The sequence below is a fragment of the Falco cherrug genome, chromosome 5 (assembly GCF_023634085.1).
Source record: "Falco cherrug isolate bFalChe1 chromosome 5, bFalChe1.pri, whole genome shotgun sequence".
Classification (NCBI taxonomy): domain Eukaryota; kingdom Metazoa; phylum Chordata; class Aves; order Falconiformes; family Falconidae; genus Falco; species Falco cherrug.
In genome coordinates, this window is record NC_073701.1 from 11,533,337 (window position 1) to 11,553,874 (window position 20,538).

Here is a 20,538-nt window from a genome sequence, read left to right on the forward strand (position 1 = left end):
TAAAAATTGTATGGTCACACTAAATTTAGACTTCTAACTCACTAAATTTAGACTGCCTTAGGCAGAGGTTTCAGGAGACAGCTGCCATCAACAGCAGCTGTGTTAACTTTTGTCTCTTCCATTCACATAACCTTTCAGCTTCAGCATGATCTTTGATCAGTTTAAGTCAACTGCAAAAGCGTACTTATAATTTCCTAAGTTTTATGGTTTTTAATTTTAAAGGTATAAAAGTCCTCAACAGTCTTAGAAGACTTACAGAAACAGCTTACCCAGACACATGATAAAAGCAGTTTTACATTGTATAAGAGATAAAAAGATAACAAAGTAAATAACTTTCTAGCTAACAAAACTTAAGTGTAACCAATACTGGACTGAGAGCTCTTCCATAGCAATTTCCAGTTATGCCATAACTGGGGATCATCATTATCAAATCCAGAACAACAGAAACTTGACCGCTTTTACGAAAGATTCAGACAAACCAAATAAAAAGGAGAAGAGCTTTGCATACATTTTTAATTTAACAGCAAAGCCCTGCAAGCTTTGTCACAGTCAGCTACAGGTAGGACTTTGCAGTAGGTAAGAAAGTATATACAATTGCTTTAGAAAAAGCAACTCACATTTTTGTTACAGATCTGGTAAAATGTAAAAGATGCCACTAGCCTGGAGCAAGGCTCAGCCTCTTCAATATCACTGTTAAATACTGCACAAATATGCATTCACAGTGCAAACAAGTGTATATATTGGCCTGAAGGCATTCAAAAGGACAAAATAAACCTTGAAACCAAGCGTTCTGTGTCCCATCTTCTCTACCTCTCATTTCTACAATTCAGGTTAACACAGAGGAACATGCAAACCTCATGTAACGAAAAGAAGAAAACAGCCCATGAGACAAGGATGCTAACTGCATCAATAGTAGATTTGGACATGGGGGGGGGGGGGGGGGAGCCAAACACGAACAGCTACGCAAAAAATGGAAGCTAGGATGAAAAGCCTAGAGGACAGTACTAACAAAACAAAGGACTGAGATACAGCTGTATCTTTAACAGTAAGCTCTTCTCCAGAATTGGAAATGGGATTTTTTAGGCTTCCTTTATGTATCATATGTACCACACCTATGAATCCCCACTCCCCCCCTTCCCCTTTCCATGTCTGCTTACAAAGGCCGCTTCCTATAACCCATTATCTACTCTGTTAGTCAAATGACAGTGAGATGACAAAGAAAATTACCTTTTTGCTTCTAAAAAAACAGTGAAGTCTCTGTTCTATGCTATCACTTAATATTCTGAATTTCAGTTGGAAACCAGTTTCCAACAGAATGAAAAACAACTAAAATAATGTACCAGGCAATTGTGACTGAGCAGGCAAGCTGTTTCTCTTACTAAAACAGTCAACTCACAAGGAAAAACCTAACATGACAATGATCCTTGTAGTGTTAGTGTTCAGCCTTTAGTGATGATCACCATAGTATAGGCATAGTCCACATATAAATAATTTATCACAAAAGTAAAAACAGAAACTGAATCTGGATACAGATAAGGAATGGAGACTCACAGAGATTAAAGCTTAATGTATTCACATATTTTGGGGCATCCAATACTAGATACAAGACTTAATTTTTCAGATAATACAGTTTTATGTGGAACCTTCTACAATCAAATCGAGCTTCCAGCGATTCTAGTTACAGCAATGAATGCTTAGCATTTTGAAGGGGAAGAAAAAACTGAAACAAAACCCCCACCTCTTAAGTGACCAAAATAAAGCCTAGGAAATGAGGAGTAACAACTGGTGACCACCTCTGAACACTGTGGTTTAAAATTATTCAACTAAATACATGACCTTGCAGAAGACGAGAAAAGGTGGCAACTCTCCAAGGTATCACTGAAACACCTTTTTTACAAAACCTTCTTTTCACTTTCAGCAATGGTAAAGATTCATAAATCAGCACATGTAATTCTAGGAATGTCTATGTCTGTAATTCAAGCTCTCTTAATTCATTCCTCTTGTGTATATACTGGTGAAATTGCATTAGCATTTTAGTACAGCTCAGAATTCACTTATGAAGATGACCCCTCAATCATTCCTGCTTACCATACCTCAGTTAACATAATGAACAGTTTCAGAACCTCTGAAACAAAAACTTGACTCTGGTAAAACTACCTGACTGGTAATGGACAACAGCTAATGGACGTTCGAGTCCACAGGACCAGGCTAATGATAGTCTGAAGGAAAAATGAAGAACATCTAGTATGGATAATGGCTTTTCAGCACCACTTCACAGATCCTCTCAACTACCACCACCTGCTACAATACACAGTCATTCTGATAATGACAAAATATTCTTCCACAGCATCCTGCCCTGATGCAATATATCTCCTCTAACTTCTTCAGTAAACGCAAGGCAGGTTAATAGTCCTGACAAATTTCCAAATAAACGGATTGATTAAAGCTGCAGTATTATAAAGAAAAGTAGCATGTACCCAATTACAGTTATATCAAAAGTCACAAGCCTAAGAAGGCTGATATAAGATGCAGATACAAGTTATTGCCAGAACTGTACTTAAAACTGATAGTTTCTGAACCCTTGACTTTCCAGTATGAAGAATATTATATCACAAGTTTGTACATAAGAACTGACAAAACCATGCAGTTTGTTAACAGAAGTGGAGATCTGTAACAGCCTGTAATCTTGCTCACAGAAGAAAAATTCTCTATCTTTATCCTAGTAACAAGGCTCAAACAATTATTAAAATCACTGGGGGATCAGAAATTCTGAAAACAAAACAAAGGGGATTAACATGAACTGTTAAATCAACATTTTATATGAGTCATACACTTCATACTGAGCTTCAGAATAAATACATTAGATAAGAAATACACCACTGAAAAAATAAAGAGTAACATTTACTAATTGGATATTATTTACATCCAGCAATTAAGAGATGATATGTCAGAGGGCTCTGACAAAAGGCCATATAATTCTTTGACATAGTTTGCACCGTTCTACAAAAGTATTTGCAGCACAGTCACCCTACGTGTGGGTTTCAGCTGTTAAAAAAAAATTTTACAAAACACCCTAAATTTTCATCCTCAACTACCCATGTCTTCAATCATACAATCCAATGACCCTTTAAATGATCTTGTATACACTGAGCATTTTTAGTTAAAAGTAACATTCAGATAGAAAGTTTAAGCCTGGTTTTATGTGTCCAAATTTCAGTGATCTCCTTTGAAGGACCCACATACGGTTGCTCAAGCACAACTGTAAGGGACAGGAAAACAGTATCCTACAAGGCAGGAATCTCTGTCAACTGTATCATCGGAGGCAGAATACAGGTATTTACAGCTGCACGATGCTGAATAAGCAGCTTAGGGAAAAATAAATTGAAAACTATTGTATTTACATAACTCAACCAATTTACTTTTGCCAATACACGGCAAACTAGCACACAACAGCATATGTCAAATGCATTCTAAAATACATAAGTAACAAACACCCAATAAAATGAGCTTATCATTGTTTGTGAAAAACTTAGTTTATGAAAGAATAGAATCTGTTCCAAAATATGTATTACAAAAAATTCTTTTCCCACAAAACAAGAAGCAAGAATTAATAAATTTAATTCAAAACAAAGTATTTCCTATGTTTACACTGTTTTTACCTCATTGTATATGGATAACTATTAAAAAAGGTTATACTGCTTAAAGAATGAGTAGAAGGGTACAACAATAGATATCAATTGACACCCAATAGGGCCATAATAAATGTCATAAGGTTCTCAGATGGCATGCATAGTATTGGCAAAACTGTAAGTTTTAGTAGTTACCTTAGCAATTTTCAGGGTGTTGTTTTTTTTTTTTTTCCTTAACACACTTCCCAATTTCTCCCTTTCCAAACCCAATACTTTTAATCACTGTATTTGCAGATCACCAGTTCACCAGAATGAGGTGTATTTCCACATCCACTGGGGTATCAGAGTTAGGATCAACAGGTAAATGTCTACGTAACACTGAAGTTGACAGCAATTTCTCTGTCGGCTTCAATGAGCACGAATGTCCTCCTATCAACAGGAAACACTTCGCTGCTTCTCTATACATACCAGTTTACAGTCATACATCAACATACAGAGAGGAAGAAAACCGACTCTAATGTACTTTCAAGATGATTTCTTTTAGTTCACAGCAGAAAGCTCTTCCCCACATTTTATCCTTTCAAAGCCAAACTACTCTAGAAAATAAGTAACACTATTCCAACAGCTTAAATCCCAGGCCATATGGAAATACTGATTTATTTTCTAACTTCTTATTTAAGTAAAATTTATATACAGCTACCAAAAGTTTACAGCACTGTAACCATTTAGTTGAACCTCAGAAACAAATCTTTCAGTATTCAATGACTACACAACTTAAGAGAACTGAGAACTCATTCCCATCAGTTTTGTTTAGTTTTATTTCAAAGGCTTCCAGAAACCTGGCAAAATATTCAGTCAATATGACTGTCTTTTAAAGCAGTTTGGCAACCATTAAGGAAGAGAGAGAGGAGGTGTTATGTAATCTAATAGACATGCAACAAGACAATCTTTTAACCATATGTTAATTTCAGATAATCAAATCTGAAAAGTTATATGACTCATTTTCAAAGCAGCATAACCCAGGTAAAGGAAATATTAGCAAACAAAAAACAGGACCATTCCAGAGTTAAATGAGGCTTTATACCATTATCAGCAAAGACCTTTAAACCCTGTCCAATCATGGCAAGGAATAAAGCCAATTCCCTCCAATCTTTTTAAGGATATAATACTGTCCTGCTACTATTTATCACCCCTCCACCACCCTTCCCAAGTCAAGATGTTAGTATTCTGCAGAAACACAGAATTTAACACGAAAAGAAACAACTGAAAACAACCATTTCAACACAACAGCTGAAAACAGCACCTTCCAAGCAATGCAGATCTCTTCTTACATGGCTGCACACCAGCACACATCACCCCATCACTTGTCATATAGACTTAAAACATCTTTTTTCAATGCTACAAACAAGACCATCAGAACTACTGAATGCTTAGTTGAAACATGAAAAATATGCTTTGCATATATACAGTCCACATGCATTGTTAATAAAAGAGTATTAGAACAAGGAGAAAAATCTTCTCCAGGAATTTGGAGGATGTTCTGTTATTCAAAGCAGGCACTAAGAATTCTCACTATACGACCAAACCTAATACTTGGCCAAATTAAATCAAAGGGTAAATAAAGAGCTTCAAAATTACATAAGCTACCTCTAGTTCTTCTTAAGGAAGGTAAACATATTGACATGACACAAAGCACAGAAAAGATTCAAGAAGATTCCCAAAATAACTTAATAAATAAAATAAACAAATAAATAGAGCTCCTCTGAAACACCTTTGTGACAGGAAGTACAGATATAATGTTTCAGTCCAAAATTAATAAATAAAACAACCTTGGATCAATACAGACTGGAGGCCACATATAAAAACTAGCAATTTTTCTAATGTATGTGGCCAAAGGATAGAAGAAAATTAAAGAAAAATCTTACCCTGTAAGAAGCTAAACCAATGAAACTTGGGAATGCAATATGGCTCCACATTAAGGCACGTAAACTTATATGGCTATGTGAGCATTACAGTTAGTAGATACTTGGTCAATACAACTGATGGACACAAAGCAGCTAGCTACTCAAGCTCCCCTTAAAAGGTGAACCCAGCTTTTGGGCATCTGAACAGCGCTCCAGTTCATGGAGTGAACTGATTACATTTCCATTAAACAAATGGAGGTCACCTAGGTCATGCAAAACAGTGAAATTGAGATGTTTATACTCTAGTGCTGGTTTGCATACAGGTGTGTTCTTGTCTCTTAGGTCTTTCAGTTCGGCCATCTCCCACAGTCCTAGATGGCAGCTACAGGTTATAGCTCTTCTAAATCTCCAAATATATTCCAACACTATAGAATCTACAGTGACTGGACTCAACCTTCCTTTTCTCTGGTGAAGCACCAGGTCAAGCTGGATCATTACTCAATTCCTGATTAAAAAAAAGAAAAGTGCAATTAACTGAGACTATAAACAATTTCACTAAAACTAAGCAACATATTCAAAATCTTTACTGGAAGAACAGGTACAAAAAACAATAGCATAAGCCTCATCTCCTCACCAAATGAAGCCAAAAAAAACCAAACAAAAAACTCTCCACCTCATCCACTGTTAACACTGCCATGAATCTGGTTTAACCTAACACTTGTAAACAAAATCATTCTGAATCTGCACAGCTTTAATCAGAAACACCTGCTCAGACTGCACTTCCATCTCATTCCCAGATGGGAATTCTGTCTTAATTTCACTGAAAAAGCACCGCTCACCCTGTTTTGTTTTTACTTTTCTTTTAAAGAACTTTTGTTTTACTTAGAACAATCTGCAACAGATAGATTCACAAGGCTCCAAAAGAGTCCTTTGCTGAACATCTGCTTGGTTTTACCACCTGCTTCATCACATGAGCTCCTTCTGATATCCAAAGAATTCCTGCCAAAATGAAACGCTGACACAACATGTAGAGACCCAGATCCTGTTCCTACTATTCACTATAAGCAACAAACATATTCTTCATAACCTTAGAAAAGCGGAGCTAAACCCAGACTCTGTCGACATGCAAGCACAGTGCTAAATTTCAAGATTCTCCTTGCAGGCATAAAGGTAGACAACCTGACACCCACAGAAGTGCAAGAAAACTGACAGTTTATACAACTCTTCTTGAGGAAGAAAAAAACCCTAAAACATATCGACAACAACAAAAGTAGGCACTTCAGTGTTCCAGGACACATTTACTGAACTGCAAATTGACATTGCTCTTAAAACCTTATTTTTATTAAGTTGCATAACAACGTGTTTCTACTGCTAAGCATCTAAAGACAAAACAAAGCAAAACTAACTTACTAATAATTATTTCATTGAAGACTCTTTTTTATCAGTTGTAAGGACCATATTAGAGTCTAAAATACTTCAGAGTTACTTTCTTAGTTAAAAAGTATGTAAAGTTACCCCCAAACACCTAAGTCAATAATACCGCATTTGCAGTTAGATTTGACCACTGTATGAAAAATAGCTCAGTTTAATTGTTTAATATTAATGTTCAATAAATGAAATTATTTGAAAACAGTATAAGTGTTACATTCTTTTTCTCAGAAAAGTTAGCTTATGAATCCAAAGAGCAAAACCCCCTGAAACACACCTTACACTAACAAACCAAGAAAATATCATGAGTTTTCTGGCCAGCCATAATAATTATTACAGTCAGCCTCTCTGAATATCTTCTGGGAACTAGGTGGACTAGAGATAAGGCACTAGAATATTCCATAATTTATCTTAGAGTTCTTAAAAAATCAAATTAGAGAGATCTCATCTTTTCAAAGAACTACTTTTTATTCCCAAAGTGTTTTCGTTTTGTGGTCATTGTTTTTTTAACATTTGCCTCTCCAACTTTACAAATGCATTTACCGAATCCAAGCTAAGAAAACACTGATGTTTGAGTAGTTCCCTCACATCTCTCCAAAAGCCCAGGCACTGGGCATACTGTAGTGATTCTTTTTAGTACTTCATGTTAAGGCTGGAAAGGAAAAAAGAAATCCATCACATATACAATGACACTAATTAAGGACTTTTTTCTACCTCAGTTAAACAATCAGAAGGAACAGACCCAATACAACAGGTGGTTCTTTGGACTTTGCTAACAGTAGTAGCAAAGACATCTAAGTAACAGGACTGCACAAATGCATGTTATTTTTCTTCACTACTGCTAACTTCTTCATACTCATAATGCATACTTTCACAGAGCTAAGGTCTTCAGACCTGCCCTATGCTCTATTTCCATGTTTAAAAAGCACCTGCTATGATGGGTTCTAATTCAAACCTGCAACCATAAGAGATAAAAAACAAACAAATTTGTTACCAGTTTTGCCATTCAGAATAAAACCAGTCTTTTCCTATCAGGTGACACTGCTAGAGAAGCCTAGCAGAAAGAGATGCATGTTCTCTGTTAACTGTCCTGATGGAAGGAGAAAGAAGAGTATAGTATTTCTGCTGTACAAATTCTTACTTTTCTCCCTTTCTGAACCAGCAAACACAGCTAATAAACAATTTCCAAAACAATGCATAGAAAAGACTATTTGCACATACCAATAAACATTTCATCACAATGTTGTCTACCGAAAATATTAAATCAATATTCAAAACGATAGTAGGAAGCCCAAGACAAGTTTCAAGGGCAAAATTGATCACTGTAATGAACACTGGAGCCTTAGAAATAATTTCTGATTTATTCCTGCATGCTGAGAAATACTGCAACAGGCTTCAGTGTTTTGTTTTATAACTTTTTACATCTTAAAAACATCAGATATGCAGGAAATCAATGAGATGGGTAACATAGTCCTCCTTCCATAAAGTTCACCGAATCTTGGTTGTATATAACTGTATCACACTTGAAATTTATGAAAATAATCTCAATAGCACTAAAATACATTTCTGACATTTTTCAGCAAAACTTACCCTAGAAATTGGTCAGTCAGTAAGACAAGAACAACTTAGATAAATAACAGTAGGCAGAAAACTCTGTCATTTCTGTTACTAAAAACATTAAGTTACAAGTCAATGCCTAACGAGCATTTTGATTGACCCTATTAAAAACTCGCCTCTTTAAATAAGTTCATTTGTTCACAGCAACATTTGCATGAAAAAGTCACCTAAAGATTTTTACAGTAACAAAATATTCCAAATGCAAGGAATTATTTCCAAATTCAAATTATTTTAATTTTGAAAGACTTAAAATACCTTGGTATAAACTACCCTAAAACTTCTGTGTCACTTAAATCATACAAAAAACTTTTGTGTTACTTACAAATAATTTAAATTCTACACACCTTGTTAGGTTTAAATTAGACTTCATGAGATACATACCACATAGCTGTATTGGATTTAATTTAAACACATTCAAATATGCTAATGAATTGAAGCAGTATTTTTTACTAGCAGTCAAAATTAATAATAAAGTTATTTGGGAAAATATAGTTTCCTTATTATTTGTTTTCCTTTATTTCAATGACGAATAAAATAAATTATTCAGTAATGGATGAAAGCCAGTAGCACCAGAAATAAACAAATAAAAACATTCGAAAAGTATGATTTATGGAGAGCTCATAATGAGAAAAATACCTTTATGTTTAAAAATATAATTAGTTTGCACAATTTATTTAGCATAATAATATAACAACAAGCAGAAGTCTTTAGTTCCTGACCAAAGGTTAAAATAGAGCTTGCTTTTTTCTTCCTAATGCTGCTAAAGTGATGTTTCTGTTTATGAAAATAGTGAAATCTAAACTAAAATCCCACAACAAAATCAACTGCCAATCAGTTACACCTCTTTAATCTTTTAGTTGCTCTGCTATTGCACATTTATCCACTATCAATGAGCTTTTTTCAATTTCTTAAAATCCAGACACGCACCGGGCATTTGTATAAATGAATAAAAGTAGCTCCATGATGTTTCAGCTTCTGCTTAAGATAAAGGATGTGTCATGTATTTTCTACTTTTAAAAACTGCTTAAGTAAAAAAAGATCATTCCTCCCCCCCACAAAGCACCTAAGAGACACTATCAGAGTCAACGAAATCTAATGGAGGAAGCAACATGTGCAAGTCTTATTTTTAGGTTTACTTTTTGTACATTTCCCTATCATTTGCAAGAGACATTCCACACTCAAAAGTAAGAATATCCTTCGAATGAAGAAGCTCTATTTCTTCTTCCCATGAGAAGCCAATCAGGCGTTGACCTGGACAAACCATACTTCACTTTCATTCCTCAAAAAAGTTTAACTTTGAGAAGGGCAACTTCCCAAAATTATTCAGGAATATTCTTATACTAGATTTCACTGCTGACCATTCTTTTATTGTGCATATACACCCTTTTGGGTACTAGTATTTATAGTGAATACATAAGGACAGCAATACATTATTAAGAATTTTTATAGTGATTTTACCAATACCTGTAGGAAATGCTGCCCAAGCAATAGCAGGGGATATAGTCTGCTTTTCACCATCTCCAAACTCATAACTCTCTGCTGCCTAGAAACACAAAAAAAGTATTATTGTAACACATAGCATTTTACAAAATGCTATAAATTCCTATAATAGTTAAAAAGTTAAATTTCAAAATTAAGTCATCTGAATAACATACCTCAAATCCTCCAAAGTCATCGTCATCCATCCTTCAAATGGTACTAGAATACAGCAGAAATCTTGATTTAAAAACAAAAACACAGCTGCTGAATTATTATATTTCCTTTACCTTAAAATAACAATAAAAACTTCATAAAACCAAAGGTATTTCTTAGTTTTAAAGGACAGACTTGGGTAGAGCAAGTCACTGTGGTCAAACCTTGAAAGCCCAGCAGTATGGAGTAATACAACGTTCTATGGTACAGGAAAATGGGTGTATTTAATTCGCCAGTCTCATAAGAGAAAGGTGTTGGACTTTCTGATCAACTAGAAGTCAAAAGACAAAATGACTCATGGAGAAAGGTGTTGGACTTTCTGATCAACTAGAAGTCAAAAGACAAAATGACTCATGTATCTGTACTTCAGTTACGTGACAGATGAGTAGAGACCTTCACTTGGATACAACTGCTCCCTAGCTTACCTATGTGCTCTTCATAACCTCATCACCTCCTCATTTAGAAATGAGTATTCAGTCCTTCATCCAAGTACTCATCGCCACAGGTTACCTGAAGTCTTCCTAACTTACAAGTTCTACAAAAGATCAAAGGACCTAAATCAAAACTTTTTCAGATACAGGATTCAAGGGCTAGAACTGCAAGATCTCTCAAGAAGTAATTTTTTATTGATCAAGATAAATGAAAAAAATGAAGGAATTTGAATAGCTTCAAGGGAAAAGATAAGCACTGCCCATCAATATTGTCAAACAACTTCTGAAAGCAAGGATGCAGAAAAAGCTTTCCAAGATGAGAAAACAGAAAGATGGTACTTTAAAAGCTGTATCTATTGCTCTCAAATACAGCAGTCAAGTCCCCAGTACCTCAACAAATGAACTGAAAACAGCAAATAACCTAGTCTGGATATGTATTTTAAAAAACAAACAAACAGCAAACAAACAAAACAAAAAAACCAAAACAGTCCAGGAAGTAGGAATTCTGACCATCAGATTCCAAAATGAAGAATTTTCTTAATTAGTAATGAAGATGATGCAATTTAAAGTGATCACTATATATCATGGATTTTATAGGTTTTTTTGTTTATAATTTAAAATAAAACATTTTCCATTTTCAAATCACTGAGATTAAATCCAAAAAGATTTCCTGCTTTTCCCATCTCTTCTTAGCTGTCTGGCAATGTCAGCACAAACTGCAACTTAGAAAAAGACTGTGGTGAATTTCTGGAAATTTTTCTGCTACCACAGAGGTCCTTCCCTAGGTTTCATGGAGGGGCTGATTTAGATTTTACAAACTGATCAGCATTTTTGAGTTGTAGCCCTGAATTCTGTGGCATTTTCATATATTTATAGTTAAACTGCTGTTCTTTTTACAAAAATGCAGGCTAAGTTACTCAGCTAATGAAAGTAACTCAAGATATACACGGGTGTTCAAAGAATGGCATATTACCTATTTAAAAATATATATATATAATTCTGATATGCGAATGATGAGCCAAAGAACCTTTAGGGTCTTTATAGAATGTCAAAATGTTTGTAAAGTGAATTGACTTCAGTCAAAATAGACTATAGGCTGGAGAAACTTTTATTACTGTGCAAGCACACGCTCAGAAACAGAAGAATTCAAAGGGTTTGGAGGAAATCTTCAAATTAAAGTACTAGAATGTCAGAAGGGGACACTTTCCGTTTATATCCACTGCTGAAAATCACTACCAAGAAAGACTCCAATTCAAATAGTTTAAATCACCACGGTCACAGTGTAAGCAGACAGATTTGGTTAAAGTATATTATCCAGTATACACATGTGCTATAAGTAGTAAGTATCTTTTTAGGGACTGCAAGGAGTTTTAATGGTTTTGTGTTTGTTAGGTTTTGTGCTGATTTATTCTTTAAGAGAGAAAGAAGGTAGCTGGGTATTTTTTCCATCAATGCTAACCTTAACCAGTCAAACATTCATGCATTCCATTAACAATCAGAGCTTTAATATATTAACTCAAAAATATAACACATACACACAGAAATGAAAGCAATGGAAGTTGTATAGATAGAACACCACTGCTGAAGCAGTCAGCAATGCACAAACTGGGAATGTCAATGTATTCATGCTACCTATTATTAAACGCCACCCAAACCAGACTGATTTATATAGGTGATTTATATAGGTACTGCAAAATGCAGCATTCAAGTAGCAATCAGAGCAGTCAGCTGGAGAAAGAGAGGCTTTAGAAAGGCAAACTGGTGTTTTATGAATACACTATGTATCATATCAACAGGTCCTACAGGCTCTACCCAAGTTACTTCAAAATAATTACTTCGAAAGAGCCCACCAGATTTTCTCCCGAAAAGCAAGAGACATTATTCCCATTGTCTCAGAACTGATTGTCTTGGATGGAGAAAGTGCACTCCATAGTCAGCACTGTTTCAAAAAGACAAACTAGAACAAGTTCAGAGGAGTGCAACACGAATTAAAGCCATTTTGGAAAGACACGCTAAAATGGGAGAGTCTTATTTAAAAAAAAAAATTAAAAGGTAAACAAAAATACCTATCAAATATGAAAAATAGCATGCTAAGATGTGATTAACTACTTATAAGGGAGTAAAGGACAGAAACCTCTATAGGCAAAACTGTGTTAAACACTAGCGAGGATGCAACATAAACCCCAACAAGAAATTTGTAAGAACCTATGTATACATAAAACAGAAGTAACTTTTGATAGAGAAAAAGGATGTAGTGCAGAAGAAAAAAAAAATAAATGGAGAAACATCTTATTGAATCTACCATCTTTGTTGCCACATTTCATATACAGTTTTCGTAATCTGGTAATGATCACAATACTATTTTGACCTAAGATTACCTTACTCCACAAATTTTAACACAGACATTTCATGGCTGTAACAGCATGATCTATGAATTATTCCACACATCATTTAAATGGAAAAAAAGAGAAACAGACTCCAAGCAAGTCCCAGTAGTATCAATGGTGTTTTCATGCCTAACTGCCAATCCTCCAGTTTCCAGTTCTTTGGAGAACCCACAGGAATTCTAGGCTAAGTGATTCTCAGCCACCTAGGAAAGACTGTTTGCTATTTGTATATGTATAATATACATTCATACATGCCTCTGTTTTCAGAGGCAAAGCTAAATTTCTAGTCCACCAGAAAGAAATCCTGATTTGTTTACATGCTTTGTTTGCTGTAGGCAAAAAAAAAAAAAAATTATAAAAATATCAGAAACTAGCAAACTTTGCATTTATCATAAGTAAGCAGGCAGCAAATTAGGACAGAAAGCATCCACTTCAAAAACTCAAAGGGTGAGGTGCTCTCTTCAAAGAGTGTTTGTGAAAGAGCTCTTCCTAGAAGATGTCTTTCCAAAAAGATATCTCTTCTTGCATAAAAAGGGTGATTTTCAGCAAGGAGAAGGGAACAGGGCCACACCAGTGTTTCAAGAACCCTTTAGAAAGAAATGAAGAATCAAGCCTATTTTTAGCTACAAGTCTTTCATAGCCCTCAAAAGTACACATGCCATTTAGCTCTAAAAAATGTTTGAATAATACGTTATAAACTTAACTGATAACAATACTGAAAATATGACCAAATACACAATTTTTCAATTCTACCCCTTATTCTGGTGATGGAAATGCACTTCTGGTATAAATAAACAGCAGAATTAGCCTAACACCTCACATATAACTCAACAGTTTTGGGAGCAGCTTTTTTAAATCAATCATCTATTCCAAAATGGGCAATAAGACTTCTCTTTCCTCACAGGCTAGGAACATTATTTGTGGCACTGGAATAGGAAAGAATACATTAAGTGCTGACAATCTTCAGAAGGATTTAAAAAACAACACAAAAAGACGAAACAGCCCACACAGTCTTGCCATGACTAAATGTGGTGTCTTAAAATATGCCTGATACTGGAATTAAGTAACTGTAAAGTTGGGCAACAAGAAGTCAACCTCAAAATTACAGATTCATAGAAATTATGGTTGGAAAAGACACAGTAGGTCATCCATCCAGGCCATTCCCAAAACATTACAGTTCGAGAGAGTCATGCCCTAAAAGGCTTCAGAAGCTCTCCAGTCACACTCCTGTGAAAAGAAGGAAACTTTTCATGGATTACAAAATATGTAAGCTCCTGCATTTTCAGCAGATTTTATCAACAATTTGTATTCATCAAATCCTACAATAATTTAGGCCAGAATTAAGACAAGCAGGCCATCCAGTCCAAGGTCCTGCTCAAAAGCAAGGTCAGCACTGCTTTCAGATCAGGTTGCCCAAGACTGCCTTCTCCGGGACTGGTAATGGATGGCCAATGTATCCACACACAGATAGCTCTGCCTATCCAAGAGAGTAGCAAGCTTTCCTATACAAAATGCAGTCACCAAAGCCTGACCATCAGCTTTACATAGGCCATGAGAACTTTGTGAAATGCAGTTCCCTAACACACATTACAAAATCTTTTTATATGCAGAAAGATCAAGAGCCATTCACAAGGAATAAAACAAAAAAATAAGCTTGGAACGAAGCCCCTCTTCCCCGTTCCAACGGTTAGGAGGAGAAGGAATGTTGTAAGCCCACCAGAAATCCTGGTATTCTTCATCTCCAAAAGGAAAAAGTGGTAAAAACATCAAATAGTGGATTAAGAAGGATTCTTCATTCACTTAAATGTTTACCTCTGGTTAGTGAGAATTCAAATTTATCCCGACCTGATCTATTACTTGATAAACCAAATATAAATTTTATGATCAATTTATCTTTGTATGTATCTGTAAAGACAACTAATTTGCCAGGTACATTCAACTGGATGCTATATTACTTGGCCTCTAATTTTCAGTATGTAACTAACTTGCAGAATTTTGCACATCTTAAAGGCACAACTTCTAGAGCATATCGCCATTTATTTTGTCAGAACAGCATGTGTGGAGCTGGCTGAGGGTGGGGATGCTGCATTTGTATTTCTGGCAAAGACAGTTGGTGGTTTAACCCCTACCTATGACAACCTATCAGTTTTATATGCAAGTTTATGCTTAATAAATTACTCATTCAACGTGTTCAATCAATTAACTGTTTCTTAGCAGACATAACATAGACTGCATTATTTGAAGAATAAATCTTTGGCTGAAACTGCAGGCTCCAAAAAGCCTATCCAAGATTAGTATGAGATGTATTAAAAAAAAATAGTAGTCATTTTGAAAGCATATATACTGGCAATACCTCTGTGATAAAGAGCAGAACAGATGATAAATCTGTATCACAAAGTTCTAGCCAGCTCACATGGACTTTTCCTCATGGATCTTCAGCCAAGCCTCCAAGCACCTTTTAGCAATTTTAAAACAGGAATAAAATGTCTTCTTTCTATGCAGCCAATACAGATTTTTCTCCTGATCTATACCAATTACAGCCGCAGGATAAGCATGTGGCATCTTAACAACTTACAGTACCTACTAAGTCATGAATTAGAAATGCTTGATTACACAATACACATATCCCAAAGGGTACAGAGCCCAGGACCAGACTATGAACGTATAGCATCATGGCAAATAAAATAAATTTAGAGCAGCTGTAAAATTTTCTAAAAAACTCAAACCAAAAACTTAGATTTCTCTCTTCACTCCTGCTTGAGATCTCAGCATTAAAAGTAAGCTGTTTGATAACACTTAGACCATAATCAGAGGAATACTTTTCATTTATTATGGAATCTGGTGGCACAAACAACTATATAAACATTACCAAAGATCACTGTCAAAACAAAAATTAAACAATAGCTACTGGCCAATATTTATTTTGCTTTAATTCTTTTTTTACATTGAGGAATTTAACTTCCCTTTGTAGCAGTAAGGCTAAATTCTTCTAGCATATCTGTCATGTATCAATTTCTAAAAATAGCAGCTGTAATGAGATACTGAAATGTAGGTGATTTTTCTGGGGTTTTTTTCTTCAAAAAGAATGAAACAATATGATGCAGTAATTCTCAATCCTTCAAATAAAAATAAAATACTGAAAGGATTGAATTTTCCATTTCTTACTTCCAATTCTGTAATTTACCTCATGGCAATATCTTGTTTGCAATGAAAAGCTTCCGCGGACTTCTTTTTATTATTAAAGCATCTGACTATACAATAAAATTGAATGCAAAATTTTCCTACAAAGATACCATGATCCATGTAGCTAACATTCAGTTAGTGCTTTGTTATTTAATGAATGGAGTTCACACTCTTGTTACAGAAAGGGGGGGTGTGTGTGTAAGGAAAAAAAAAGAGTAATCTGGTATTCTGTATTGTTTTTTAACAGGAAAACTCTTAACAGCTCTTAAATTCCGCATTAAGTTTTCAGCATTTATCATCTGTATCTAACAAGGAAAGCATGTAATTGAGCAAAGGCTAATATCACAAGACCATGAGGACATGAGGCCAGAGGGAAATTTAGGACTGTCTCTCAATTTGGAAAATTAGACTGCATTAGTAATTACAACAAACATGGTCTTAAAAAGAAAAAAAATCTTTGAAGAAACAAAATTTACTCAGAGATACTTTAAATTCTTCGGCTATTAAGAAATATGCTACTTCAAGTGGAGTGCTTATTAATTGGATAAGCTATTATTTTTTAATGAGGTATCTGTGAGAATTCTGGGTAGAACCAAAGGTAAGCATTAGGAAGATCTTTTAAGAAGAAATAGAAATACAAGCTTTTTATAATTTCCGAGAATGAAATGCCCTAATAAACCTGGAAATTCAGTTTTAAGTTTTCTACTTTTAGAAAGGGGGTGGGGTGTATGGTCTCAACTTTTGGTTTGGGTTGTTCGGGGGGTGGGTGGGGGTGGGCCTTTTTAACCAAAATGAAAGACAAACACAATTTCAAAGTTTTAAGAAAAATTAGAAAATTAACTAATATGGAAAGTATAATTTAATACTTGAACCAATCAACTGTTGCCAAAAGTATACAGCATCCACATCTCTATATTAAGAGATGTAAATGTTGATTTTATACTATATCAGAAAAAAGAAAGGTTACTTTTTTTTTTCTTGAAGCAGAGCATCTAAATCCCTGTAGGCATACAAACTTATGTCTGTCTGTACATGCCAACTGTTAAAACAAGATGGTTAGATGACGGAACTAAGAACCTGCAACATCTAAGACGCAAAGCTTAGATTGAAACAAGTTATTTCACTTCTTTACTCAACTGCCCTTTTATCTTCCAATCAGGCAATACCACCCCATACAAAGTTGTTCAAGGGCTGTACTCCCTACCCCTATCATTAGATAGTGAAAGTTAGGCAACACAAAAATGCCAATGTTCTCCATCATATGGATCATATTATCATCTGAAAGGTACTGAACTGACATGAGAAAAAAAAAAATCCCTGAAATTCCACAAAAATAGGTATTAAGATAATCTGCAAAAATCAATTCCACAAAGATTGTGTTGTAGAACTTGTAGGTCCTTTTCCTCAGCATACAGTTTGGGGTTTTTTTAAACAGTGCTTAAAAAAGGAAAAAGCAATAATAAATAAATAAATAACGTGCAAATTCCAAGTCCATTTCACTTCTGTAGATCAGACACAGCTTCACAAAAAAGAAAGTGCAGGTTCCATGTTTACCTACAAGCAGAATAAGGGCTCTGATAGCTCCCACAGAGAAGGCAGGTACTGGTTTTCAAATTCGTTTAAGACAAAGGAGTGGGAAAAACCCCACCACAGCCTCACATGGAAAATGCATTCAAGAACTGGCAATTCCTATTATATCCTAGAAGAAAGTAACATCAGAAAACCAGCAAAACGATGTTCTGTGAAATCTGATCCCTGAAGAGCTAATAAGAAAAGTATTTGTAAAAGGTATGATACACTGAAGTAATTTAGAATAGTATTCTGTGAGTGACAACATATGAATATAGACTGTATGCAAAAGAAATTACTAGTGGGGGGAAAAAAGGGCTTAATATTAGATAGATACTGCCTACCTTTCACTCACTGTTCTACGTACATGTAAAATCACCAAATACATGGTGAGCATTTATATACAGGAAAGGAATAATATGTATCAGGAGAGACGTGCTTTCTCCTAGATCAGTAAAATGGTGTGAAGCCTAGGCCAACGTCTAAAATACTACTCTGCTTGTGATTCAGAAATAATCGCTGAGGTTGACTTTAGAGTATTTCCTGAGATAGAGATCTACCACATGCATGTACCAGTTTTGTCTCTCTACCAGACCACAACCCATGAACCACATGGGGATTCCATGTGTAACCGTTAAGTACTCAGAGGATAGCATCATTCAGAAGAAAAGACTTTGCAAGTATCACAGTGGTACTTTTAGCACATATTTTCAATTGAAAGGCTCTAGACAGAAAAGGTCTGTATACTTTGCCTTCCAAATGTCTTTATCACTGAAATCTTTCTATGGTCGGGGAAAAAAAAAAAAAAAAAAAAAAAAAAAAAAAAAAAAACCACACCAAAAAAACCCCAAAACCCTATTACCTCTAATAAGACAAATATGGAATTAATTCCAGAGGCTTACCTATTGACATGAGTAATTATATTTTACATATATACATATCTATGTGTGTATATATATACATCTATAATTACACATGTATTTCTTAATTGAGGATCTTTTTTATATTTTTGCCCGTGATTCTTTGTCAGCTTCTCCCAACTTCAAGAATTTCCCACTTAGAAAATACCAACTTTTTCACTCTTGAAAGTCAAAGATGAGTTCAAATAAAACCTTATCATCTAAAGTATATTACAATATTATTCAGCTTCTTTCTTTGCCTCCAGAATCTACAGAAACTTTTTCAAGAGTTAATTCTAACAGCTTCAGTAACTCAAGTTTTTATAGAAAATTCTTCTGAGGTCTCCAGCCTTCACCATAATTGGTTTCTTGGGACCAGAACATGCAAAGACTAGGGTTGGTTTTACTATGAAAATAAAGAATCATGCAGTTAAACTTTCAAATTTCTGTAATGTCCCTCTATAAGCTTTCTCTATCACAAATACATTTTTACTTCAAAAGCCACGCACTTCTACAACGTGTACCTGAACTTCTGCGAGAAGTCTGACAAAGCTGATACAATCAACACGTGTGCTTTCTGAAGGAAAAACCTCTCCCCTCACCAAGCCTTCTCCCCATCTGCCCCTCAAAAAAACCCAGAACGCAGCATGAATTAAACTGGAATTAAAACTTTGTTACACATAGCTAGGCAATACAATGTACCTGTAATTAATCAACATCAAGTGCAGATCAACAATCTCTGTAACCGTGATTCAATTTAATGCTAATCAGAAACCCTGGAAATTAGTTTGTATTCTACAAAAAGAGTTAAGAACAGTATGATTAGTTATCTACAAACTAGGTCACAAAGATCAGACACCAATGGTCCTGCACATGCCTGAGCAAAAGTGACCACAGTAGGCTAAAAATTCTCATACTTAAAGTATACTACTTCTACTATAAACAGTCCTCTAAAAGATAGAGGCAGGCTGTTCTCAGAGTTGCACAGGGAGATTAGGACAAGATCCACAGGACAGAAGTCAGAATAGTGAAAATTCTGACCAGATATTGGAACAAGCTCCCACAGACATGGTGCGGTTTTCATCCCTGAAGATATTCAGAACTCAACTGGACAGGGCTCTGAGCCATCTGCTCCAACCAGATCTTTAAGCAGAGGTTTGGACTAGAAAACCTCCACATGTCCCTTCCATGCATGGTCTTTTTTGTTTTGCACGCAGTTTTATCCAGAGTAGTATAGTAAAAAAAAAAACAACAACCAACCAACAACCAAAGAACTTCAGAATCATAGTAGCAGAGGCAGTAAAAAAAGGTGAATCCACATTCAAGATTGTTCTCCAGTTGAACTGTACTAATAACTACCAATCTGTCGAGGATTATTTTAGGACTGGGTTTGCTAATGACAAATGAACCAACTTCAAGAGATCAGCATGGAAGAGAAAGAGCACCTCTAGAAATCTTCACTGTTGTAGAAGGGACAAAAGTAGCAAAAACCTAAAAAATATTTTCATCGTGAGTTCAAAGAAAAAAGGTCTTACATATATCTCTGAACTCAGAGGTGTTTCTTGAAGAAGGCTGACATGAACTTTCAGCATTAAGAAAAAAAAAATCTTTACAAGAAAAAATCGCGTGGTGATGTTTCTTCTCTAGAAGTAATAGGAAATGTTTTCAATTAACTGATTTGTTCAAAACTGCCCGTAAAAATTATTAAATTGCACGATCTGTCTGTGAATATGGCAGGACATCTACAAACAGCAATTATTTTTTTCAAAAAGAAAAAAGTCTAACGTTTCATAATGAAT

General features: G+C 35.1%; 1 protein-coding gene across 5 annotated transcripts in view; it reads right to left on the reverse strand.

The window, feature by feature from the left end:
• CCDC91 (coiled-coil domain containing 91) overlaps positions 1-20,538 on the reverse strand; it is a 149,878-nt gene that overhangs the window by 112,514 nt on the left and 16,826 nt on the right. For all 5 annotated transcript variants that reach the window (XM_055712245.1, XM_055712247.1, XM_027815048.2 and 2 more), the window contains exons 2-3: positions 10,234-10,294; positions 10,043-10,121 (exon numbers count right to left, since the gene is read on the reverse strand). In XM_055712245.1, coding sequence (XP_055568220.1) covers positions 10,043-10,121; positions 10,234-10,263 — 109 coding nt within the window. In that variant the 5' untranslated portion in view covers positions 10,264-10,294. The remainder of the gene's footprint in view (positions 1-10,042; positions 10,122-10,233; positions 10,295-20,538) is intronic.